The sequence below is a fragment of the Geospiza fortis genome, unplaced genomic scaffold (genome assembly GCF_000277835.1).
Source record: "Geospiza fortis unplaced genomic scaffold, GeoFor_1.0 scaffold327, whole genome shotgun sequence".
In the NCBI taxonomy this organism is placed as follows: Eukaryota; Metazoa; Chordata; class Aves; order Passeriformes; family Thraupidae; genus Geospiza; species Geospiza fortis.
The window spans coordinates 494,625-506,233 of NW_005054410.1; the positions used below are offsets into that span (position 1 = coordinate 494,625).

The window sequence follows — 11,609 nt, forward strand, 5'->3', positions numbered from 1 at the left end:
TCAAACAAAGTAAGTTTAATATTTCTGCACAGTGTTCTGTATTCACAAACACTAAAATCAGTCATTCACATACTGGTAAATAAATACATTTACTCCAGAATACCAAAGAGTTTCTTTTAAAAAATTTAATTTGCAAAAGCACATTCTTGCAGGTTTATCTAAAACTCTCTAAAGTCTGAACAAAAAGGGAGATGCCTGGCTACTCAAAACAGGCCAAGATAGTCTTGTGTGCAAACAAGCTTGACATGTAACAGCTATGGTGAAAAAACATGTCTGGTTAAATGTTAGTTGTCATGATTAAGTCATTTTTTGTCAAATTTGATATATTCCATTCTTTAAAACCCCATATAATGTAAAGAAAATATAGACCATGACATATTCAAATTCTACTGTATAATATCGGTTTATTTAAGAAAGGCAAAGAGATGAATCAGAAAATGTTTACTGTGGGAATTAAAACAAAAAATTAAATAAAAATAATTAATCTGCTTCTTCATTTTCTAGGGACAGAAACATTAATGTAGCACATTTTCTACTTCTTGAAGTTTAAGTAAACAAGTCAGAAACAAAGGTTATTTTTCTTTACAGGCAGATATAGTCTCAACATATTCTAAAATGAGTACTTCTACAGCTGCTCCCAAACACTGGATCATTCAGACTGTCACTAGTTGGATGAAGACAGTGTTGGAAAGTACCAAATCAGCTCAGTGGCTACTAGGAACTCTCAGAAATGAGCCACCTCTAGAGTATGTACTGTCTGAGATACTCCCAGAGGTGCAACAAATTACAAAACATCCTCCACAGACATTTTTTGTTTTGTTTATCTGCTCTTGAGTGTAAGAATTTGTTCAAAAAGGAGAAACAAAAGCCCCAGTCTTGTGATCATGGGGTAGAGATTGGCCCACTGTGTGGATGAATCCTGCAGAAAAGTCAGCTCAAAGGAAAAGCAGATGGTTCTCTGTAATAGATACTCACACGGAAAGCATGAGAGAGAACAACTTTTTGTAATCTTTTCAGCAGAAAAAAAATCACTTGCTCAAAATGATTTTAGAAGAGGTTTCAAGTAACTTACTCTTTTAGAGATATTTTGCAACTATTAACCCCAAGGCAAATTAATAAAATTAATAACATGGTTTATGCTGTCACTGTGAACAGAGGGGAAAGAAGATACCACCAAAGGAGTTTTCTTAAGACTGTATCCGTATTTATGTGTGTGTGCACAAATGTTTGCACATCTAAACCTAGAAAATGTTGGGAAAGTCATAAACTAAACCCATCCCACACTGGAAACTGACAATCCTGCTGGGCATGTATGGATGTCCCCTTTATACTTTGCATTCAACTGTCAGAGGACCTGATTTTCCTGTCACTGAGCACAGGACTTTAATTTGAAATAAACTTAGTTTCAATCACCAGAAAAGATGTTTACACTTTTAAGATAATAAAAAATTATTAAAGCTCCAATATTTGTCGTTTTCATACATCTTTTTCAGTAAGCCATTGTAAGAGGTTTGTTCCTTGCAGACCTTGTTTCTTAGGGAAACTCCCTGTGATTTGCTAGTTCTTGTGCAGGTTCAGTTCCACCCTATTTTATCCCTTAAATCATGGGCAAGGTTTTGTTTTTCTAAATGCACTGTGCAGCATTTGACATCACTGAATCTGGCAGCACATTTAATGAAAAAGGTGAACATTTTTCACCAACAGATATTCTAGATCCCCCCTTTGAGTGTCAACAAGTCTTCATGAGATGTATGTGAGAGCAAACTTTGGCCTCCCTTCCAAATCCGATTTCCTGAAGTGTTCATGCCAGTAATGCCCAATTTTTGTGATCCAGTTAAGCCCACATTTAAACAAAGACAAGAAGACATGAGGAGTCTGGCAGGGACACACAAGTGTAGCATTATGGAGACACAACAGAAGTTAGAAAGAAACATTGGTTATGCCAGCAGGCTTGGGATTAGGCCAGACATGGAAATAAATGGGTGAAAATGACATTATGAAGAAATCTGTACAGAAATCGAGCCGTTTAGATGAGAAACAAACAGTATGGACAGAGCTCTTACCAATATAACACAACATAAGCAGTGACCATCAGTCTATCACTGAACACTGAAACCCATGACTCCCTCCAAGCAGTGCCAAGCAGGGTGCCCATCCATTTTCTGGCAGGAAATCGCCCTCCTGCCATCGCCAGCACATCCCCCTGCCCAGCCTGCAGGCTGGACTCCCTGCACATCTGCACATGGAGCTTGTTTGCACTTTGCCTTGCTTCTCTGCAACTGCACTCCTTGGATTCTGTGCTGCCTTTTTCTGGGCTTAGGACTCAAAATAGTGCAAGTATAACAAAAAGGTGTTCTCTTCTGAAATGCAATGTGAACACAAGGAAAGTTCAAGTGACTGAAAGAGCCTCAGGTCCCGGTTTTTGCCTTCAGGAGGAGCTCTTTCTTCAGGATTGGGAGAGCTGTGAGTTAATGGCTTCGGTTCGGCATTTTCTCTGCTAAGCTTCCATGCACGTCTCTGCAGCCGTGTCCTCTGGCTGGTGACAGACACACAAGGTAGGGGACAGCACACGGGGACAGACATGCACTGTGACAGGGCAGGGTGACAGCGAGCATGTGAGAGCTGCATGGCTCCGTGAGAGACCCTCTCTGTGTGCTTTTCTGACAGGGCTTGCATGAATGCTAAGAGGGGCTCTCATCCTCCAGATCCAGGCAGACAGAAATGAAGAAGAAAAAGAGAAAGGAAGATTATTTTCTGAGAAACAAGCATATCATCTGATGGGCACTGAAAATAAACCTAGTTCTACAGGCATCATTTACATCACACTCCCAGAGTCAAGCTCTGCTACACTAGTAAAGCATCCTGGCAGCCACAAAATCCCAAGCAGAAAGCACACTGTTGTCAGGAAGCTTAAATTCATCATTCAGGTGGCAATAAATCAGACAGTGCTAAAAACTACTTCAGTAGGAAAACAGGACTTGGGAAATGTGGCCTCTACTGTGCAGGTGCTGAGCTTTGAGGTACAGTTCAAGAAGCCAAAAGATGTGGTACAGTAAGTCCTAAGTGCCACCCTGAGAGTGCAGAGGGGTGAATCCCTTTACATGTTCACCAGGGCTTGGTCTGAAACCTGTTCAGCACTTTAAAACTCTCCAACGACCTTGAACTGCCCAACTTGATGAATACCCAGGTGGGAGATTATGCAACCAGAATTGAAGGCCACCCTACTTCAAAATGAGAACATATACACAGGGATTTAACACACTTTAATTCACAGATATTGACTTTATAGAGCTTTCACTGACTTAGTGCTCTAGAGTGTTCCTATATGGAAAAACCTGCACATGTTTGAAAGAAGAGAAGGTTATAGATGGGGTGGGGAAAAAAATCAGAGAACTTAAAACAAAAGAAGGAATTCCAGTAACACAGATTACCAAGAAGCTGAAAAGCATCTACCACCTGCAAGAAAGTGTTTGAAGTGTTACCAAACAGGAATTCAACCTCATGGACTTGTGTAATGTAGTCCAAAAGGCAGAATAAATGGTGTTTTTGAAAACAGGTTAGGGGTTCTTTTGGAAAGAAAAGAAAACCAACAAAAACCTTGTCATACTATCACTGGACTTAGTAACTCTTGAGAATTACTCAGTTAGAGCTATATTCCACAATCAGCTTTTTGAGGTGACACTGTTAGAAATCTTGTAAGAGTACACATCACTGTTGCAACCCTACTTTAAAGCAGAAGTTAGAATAAACAGTACACAGAATTTCTTTTCAGCCTACATTATAAAACACTGAATCCTCAACTAAATACAATTAGGAATGAAATAGAGCCTCATTGGTTTTGCTTTTTTTTTTTTTTTTTTACTTATGAAAACTCAGTGGACTTGATTTAAATATTTTGCTGAGCAACTTTTCAGTTCCTGACATTTGCTCAGTGTTCCCATGTTAGTTTGAGGTCATTCTCATAAATTAATCAGCATAAAACTCGATTTCAGTGCAACTTAATTGCCTGATGAAAACTCTGTAGTTACATGGTTTGGTTTTCCAGTATTCTATAGTGAAACAGTTTAGTCTAGAGGATGAAGTTGTAAATGGAGACCCTCTGTCTCCTAGTGCTCACCCATGGCAACAGCTGGAACAGTAAGGAATAACAACATTCCTGGTTGGCAAAAAAAGCCTCCTGCCAATCCAGACATACGGCACTAAGTGTCAGTGATTTTGTTTAGAAATCCTGTTTTTTTCTTGGATGAAAAGTTTATATTTTTAGTAACAAATACCAAACCACATGTAAGGCAGCAGGAAATGAGGCAGAGCCTTTACTAGAAAACACAGCTCTATTTGTATTTAGTACTGGAAATTCTGCCCTTCAGAAAGAAATGTCATGGTGCACAAACCAGCAGCATCATTGGGCAAAACCCAAGGAAAGCATATTATTATATAATATGCTGAGATAGACAGATAGACATAATATAATAGCTATGTTATGCTTTTTCCAGCAGGACTATCAAGCTCTGTTCGTACAACAGCTGAGGAAATTGCTGGAAAAAGCAGCTGCCTCTCAACCAAGCCCACTTGGTACACCTCTAACTATTTGAAAGACTATTTTATTTGAGCTTAAACCACATCTTTGAAAATATTTTTAAAATAGCTAAAAAATGCTGTAATATTTAAAGACACATCAGGATCAACAAAGTTCTACTTCTAGAAAGCCAGGAGATTCTCCCTAGGGAAGAGAACAGGATGGTAATAACTGGGTTATCTTCTGCTGACCCAGACTGGAATGAAGACCTCCTGCTATGAGCTGCCAGGGCTCATAAACTTGTTTGAACACTGAACATCAAAGGCTGGACTTGATGATCTTTGAGATCTTTTCCAACCTTTCTGATCCCATGGGCAGTGGCCAAAGCCCACCCAACACACTCCGGTTTTGTGTGCCGGTGAGATTTTCTGCACTGGCAAAATAAGTGATCACATGATGCAATTTTCCAGCACATCAAGACTAAATGTTAAGATTACACTTACCTAGATAGTAAGCCTTAAAAAAAAAAAAAAAAGGAAATTCAAAGGGAGTGAAAATATTCCTGCCATTATTTGGTAAGTAAGTCAATATAGGAAAGGTACACAATTTCCCATGTGATGTCCAAGAGTACCTAAGAGAATTAAGAAGTGCACTCTTGCCAGGACTTTGGAATTCTCATCATTTAGTGTGTCCTCATCACACTGACAGCTTGCTGCAGTCACAGTCTGGCAATCTGCATGGAGCTGCAGGATCAGAAGCTTCCTAAAGCTTCCTATATCTTCTAAATGCGAGCTCAAGCTGCAAACCAAGCTTAAGGAAAGAAAATTTTGAACAAATAATCTCCTTGCAATTTCATCCAAACTGTAAGCATTAAACCTAGCTAGATTTTAATGCTAAAATTTATAAAAATGTTTATAAATTACATTCTGTTACTTTGAGAATTACTCTTACACTTCATAAATTACTGACACTTCTAATGGCATTGTGCCGACTGGGACAGCCTCAGTAAGAAGCCACAGATGCAGGGTGAAATGTGAGAAACACTGTAAACATCCCAGCTGGGTATAAAGGTAGTCAGAAATCATGAGGCTCATTGTTTTGAAATCAAATGTGCATGACAGAGTCAAAGTGGGCAGTAACAATAGTTCTGAACAACTGAGTCACATCCAAGGGAAAGGGAAAAAGCAAACAAAAATACAAAAAGGCAATTTGCAGCACAACTGCCAAGTGTCTCAGTTTGCTACATAAAAGAGCATAAATAGGTGATTGCATTAAGTGAAACTCTGTAATGTGTTCAGGAATAATAGTTTTAAAACAACAGATGCTGGGAAGTAAAACACAACCAACAACACACACTGTCAGAAGGAATAGTGTATCAGATGGTTTGTCCTTACTGGTTTTTTCTGCACTTTTAGGGACCAAAAATAACACAAGGTAAAAAAAAACTTGAAGTCTCACTTAAATCATTGACAAGAATTCAACAGCATCAAGATTTGATCCTAAGAGATTGGTTAGTTATGTGGTTTCTACACAGGCAGCAGAAAACTTCATATTTTGGTTGGTTCAGGGAGCATTAAATTGAGTTCTGAGCATGGCAACACCACCTGTCACCCACCAGCCTCAAAGCACTCCTGGAAATCCTCTCAGCAGAACAGAGATGGACACAGCCAGGCCAAAACCCAGGAGTTCCATTCAACTAATTGGAATTGAGGCACAAAGAGGTTCAAGGATTTGCACAAAGTCAGACACTCTGTTGGGGTTAAAGCCCAGGTGACCCGATCCCCAAGCCTGTGTTGAGTCAACCTAGAAGACTGTGTTGACTTTACCACAGATTTTGACTCTTCAGGACATTTTTTTGCCTGTACCCAAGCACAGAATAGATCATGAGTATTCCAGGTACTTGTGAGGTTCTGACTCTCAAGCAGGACTTTGTTACAGTCCATGTGCTTAACAAGCTTCTGTCGAAGTAATTTTCAAATTGCCACTGCAGACTTAAATAAAACCATGATAAGCTTCCAGTGTTATTGTATAATCCAATTATGATGTGAATGGGGAAGGTTTCTTCTCAAAAATGTACACATAATTTTTCTGAAGTGTCCTCTTCCTAGAGCCTTTCAGCAAACCAGAGTACTGGTTCCATTGAAGAGTTTCAGGAAAGCCACTCAATTCAAATCTTAGTAAAGGTACAGATAAGCATACCCTAACTGAAAAAGGGGAATCAAAAATGTATAGGCAGTTAAATAAAATACAACATACAAAATAAGTTTTAATGCATTTTCATCCAATATACAGGCATTTGTGAGTATCAGCTACTGAGCTATAGTTCATAGCAAAACACCAAAGCATTGAGATAGTTGTGCAAATTCTTTTCTTAGTTCCTTGGCAAGCAACAAAAAGAACTGAAGAATAACTACATAATTAATTTCAAACACAGAGCAGAACCCTGGAAGGGACTTTTTGTACATGAAGAACAACAGGAACCTGATTCCATTAAGTAGCACATACAAGAGAAGCCTGCACCTACAGTTAGATTAACTCTACTGCAAGATTTATATGTATAAAACTACTTTATTCTAGTAATCAAAATGAGGCCTTTTGAGAAATCTGAGTCATCAGCTCATAATTCTAATAAAGGTGACTGCTGTGCTGTCCTTAATTGCCAAGCAAAGATATCTGATTGGCAAGCACAGGCTTCTGTAAAAGCAGGAAAAAAAATCTCACAAATGATGTTTTAGGAAAGCAATGGGATAGTATGGGGCAAATAGTTAGACTGTCACAGGATCAAACCCAAAATCTCCCTGACACCTGCAATGCATTAGGAGAAACCTTCTCTGCCCAGAACACCAGGCAACTCCCTGTCTTGTCCTACTACAATAAACAAAGTAATCTGATATTGGTCTAGACTCATCATCCCTTCAGGGCAAAAACTTTTTTCCCCATCCTTGTTTTATCCTTATGTGAAATCACAAATTAATTAATAATAAAATTTGTAAAAAGCTATGACACAAGAACTGAGAATGATTTCCCATAGTAAGGACTGCATTGATTTTCTGATTTTTTAAAGGGCATCACCCAGGCAGGGGTAAGATTTTAATAGCAGAAAAGTTGGTCTAATGCCCAATACTTTCAGAGAGCTCACTGGTGTCACTGCTTGTTTAAAGCCCCTCTTTTGTTCACTACAAGGGAGCAAAGGCTCAGAAAGTTTGAATTGATGGCATTGGTTCCCCATGACTGATAAAACTCTGTGGTGTCATTTGACTCCACAATGATATTTTTCAATTGTGCAGCCACCAGATTTTATTACAGAGCCCTTTTCACTCCAGCTCCTTCAGTGCTAGGACCTCATGAGGACAGCCAGCTGGGAACTCCAGCACTATTGTAAGGCAACTTGAATAACAACAGATTTGCTCAATAATTATGACAAAACCATTCTCACTGATTTCTTAACTGCAGAATTTATAACAAGAGCCTATGACATTACTGATTTATGTGCCATATATTATCCTACAAAAGGAACAGAGTGATGCCTAGCTTCTAAAAAATAAACTATTTTAGGCCACCAACACAATTCAGCTCACAAAATCACTTCCAACCTTTTGGAAAAAAAAAGGGAAAATAAGGCAGCACTACAAAGGAAATCTAACAGCCTGCCTCCAGGCTTGCTCATTGATTTGCAACCAATGCTTTGGAAACTGAATATTTACTGAGAAAAATTCTGATTATATTTTAGGCAAGCTTTTTTATCTGCTACCTTTTAATGTGTTAATTTACTCTACTGAAAAGCCAAAGGGCCAAATTCACCCCTCTGATAAGGCTTCTATTGTAGGAGCATCACTGAATGTGCACCAAAGGCATTATTCATCTCTGGAGAGATCACTGAGCAATATTGTCAAACACTTTTGAGCTGCACATCCTTGAAGAGCAGATAAAGGAATTGTAAAGAGAATGAGAAGGAACAGAACATCAGAGATGAAGAAAATTAGATAAAGGGCCAGGAAGAAACTGTTTGATGTAAACAGAGTGACAAGTTAGATTAAGAACTCTCATTAAAGCATGCAGCATTTGCCCATAAGCAATTCAGGCAAGGAATTTGTTTACAACTCTGCCAAAATCAACAGCAGATGCAAAAAATCATCAATATTGGGATTTTAAATAACATTAAATCTACCATATCCAAACATTCACTAAGACTGTGTGAAGGAAATACACAGCTCGGGGCCATTCTATTCTTTGTCACACTGAATAAACAAGGTTATGCCCTGCTGCACACTGAATGCAGGCCCAGCAGAAGTTACTAACAGGAGTGTACCACTAATTACTCCTTGGTTACTTCAGTGTGCATCTGTCTCTGAAAACACTCACTAGTGGCATGATTTTATTACTGACGGGGAAGAAAATGTAACTTCATGAGGAAAATGTAATTTCAGGTATGACAGAACTTGGTTTGACCTTTCCAAGTTAGGAGGACAAAATTTAGAGACATGCTGGAAAGCTTGTGATATCACCTTGCATGTGACCTTTACCAGAAGATATCCAGCAAAAATTCTCCCATCAGAAATTATATAGATTCAAAATTAATGGTTGAAACTGCTTCCAGAGCAGATGGTGAAGGCCAAGTGAATCAAGCCCCCCACCATGCTCAACAATAGTGAGGAATTAGGGTTTGGGCAAAGGGCATTAGGAGCAAATCCTATTCTAACTGAACCAGATTTAATGAGAGTTCCTCATTCCTAGTCCCAGGTTAACATCCCCCTCTAGTGACCTCCAGTTATTGTGGGGAGTTTTTCCCTCAGCAGCTCGTTGGCTGATGGCCCTGTCAGACTCTGTTAAGATGATGGGAATTTGAGTCACCACTTTCCTCCTGGCATGGTTATAGGTTTAAAAAAAAATACCTGGCTGGGAAGAGAACATGCAGTGAGAGTGAAGTTACACAATGTGCTGGCAGCAGAATTGTCCCAAGAAGCTGAACTTGCAGCCTTTCCCCAGCCCCTCATTCTCACCCTTGTGCAGGAGTTCACTGCACATGAGTTTCCTTTCGTGCCGATTCCCTGGGGGGTCATGATGTGAGTCAGACCATTGTTATGATCTGGGTTAAAAATAACCCTTCCCAAAGCAGCTCCACCACTAAAGCCAGCAGATTGTGTTTTTGCACCACGAGATACTCAGCTCCTTTGACACAGTCTTGTGCAGGGACAGAGGCAGAAAACTGTGTCAGGTGCCACTTTCTCAGGCTCTGAAGTGTGACTGGCAAGGCACAGAATTCCAGCCATGCAGATTCAGCCATTCCCACGCTGCAGAGTTCTTCAAATCCACATCACACTTAAATAACAGCACTGGGAATCCCTGACTGGTTTTGCAGTAGTCCAAACATAAAATTCTGGCGGTCACTGGAGCTGGTTTTTAAAGGCTGAGATGGGGTAAGCAAAGGCCTAAGGCCTTCTCTGTTAAATCCAAAGTGAGATGACAGATGGGGATGTGAAACTGTGGGAAACCACCAGCTAGAAAGAAAAACAAAGCACCCATATGCAAAGCCACAGTATCACCCTGTGGCTCATGACTCAGCACTTGGATCATTCATGGAGGGAACTGATGCTCCTTTCTCTCAAACAAAAGGTGTCTTTCCATTTTATACCATTGCATGGAAAGGCTCCTTGCAAAAAGATGAGAGGGGAAAAAAAGACAGAGCTTCCTGTTAATTAAAGAGAATATTTGACATGCTGAGTCTATCAACAAAACACTGTTTAAAACCAGAAGACTTTCTTCCCATAGATTGTTTAAAAAATTAGAAAAAATGCTGGTAATTATTTGTTTTCATCTCTTATCTGAAATTCCTTTGTTTGTATACTGGGAAGGAGAGCTGAAGGCAAAGGTGAAGAGAGCATATTTCTTTTGTTAGTTGAAATGATACAGTCCAAATGACACGACCTTAAGAAGAGCTTTATGGCCTGTCCCCTACAGTCAAAAAGGGCCTGTCAACTATGAGACAATCAGATTTGATCTCATTTTTACATTACATAATCTCTGGTTATGCAGTGCAAGGGTTTATAAGGAATAAAAAGGAGGGCCTGAATACATGCGGTATAAAACAAAGCTACTACTTCACTCACATTTCCACACCCTTCTGGTGAACATATAAATTCTATTACTCTGTGTGCCATTCTGGACAACATTGCACAGAAAATGGCAGCAAGACCATTATTTTTAAAGATGTGTGACCATTATTTTTACAATGTGCTTTCAAGAGTTGCAGCTCCTGGCTTTTGAAATGTTCAGGAGAGAAGATAACCATGGCTTGTTCTTTGCTTGTGTTTTGTTTTGAAATGGTATTTGTTTATATATTCCAGATAGATCAGAAAAATGGAGATGCAAAATCTGCACTATTTTAAGCTATTCTGTGTCCTGCCAGTGTCTCATTTGTATGCAGCATACACTAGATTTGCCTAGAAGGATTTAGCTCAGTAGCTGGCACGTTTACATCAGAGAACAACATACACAGTTTCAATCGATTTCAAGCATTCTTACAAGGGGAAATAAATATGAAAAGTGGTTGTTGCTCAAAGTTCAAAAAATGCGATCAACAAATTGTAAAAGCTCAAAAGGCCAGACAAATTTAATAAAATATTTCCATTTACCTTCCTCAGCTTTACACAGCCTGTTCAAAATAGTAAGACTCTCTGCAGAGTGCCTTTATCCAATTGTTTATATCACTTCATACAAAATATGTGTTTGAATTACCACAGCAATACAAGGATATAAATTCCCAGCCCATGAAATGCCAAATGCAACATAAGTTATGCTTTCTTGGCATTAAGATGTTTTCCTTTTCCCTTTCTGTACAGCAAATACACTTCCATTTGAAACAAATTAAAAAGCATGTAGATGTTAAAACATAATGACAGCTTAGAATTCAAGTGACTTGTGCAACATTATTTTGTGCTTTCCACTTCTCCATTTCCTCCAACTGCAATTAAAATTCATCATGCCCTACTACATGTACAATAGCAACGCATCAAGTTCAGTCCATTAGAGGTTTTCAACCTTCAGACTCGGCTTTATACTACATGAGATCCTTGCACAATCAAAAAAAAAAAAA

General features: G+C 39.1%; 1 protein-coding gene across 1 annotated transcript in view; it reads right to left on the minus strand.

The window, feature by feature from the left end:
• Positions 1 to 378: 378 nt before the first annotated feature.
• TUB (TUB bipartite transcription factor) overlaps positions 379 to 11,609 on the minus strand; it is an 80,962-nt gene continuing 69,731 nt past the window's right edge. Inside the window, 2 exon segments of the mRNA XM_031061353.1 lie at positions 379 to 10,108; positions 10,111 to 10,179. Of these exon segments, the coding sequence (XP_030917213.1) occupies positions 10,068 to 10,108; positions 10,111 to 10,179 (110 nt within the window). The 3' untranslated portion in view covers positions 379 to 10,067.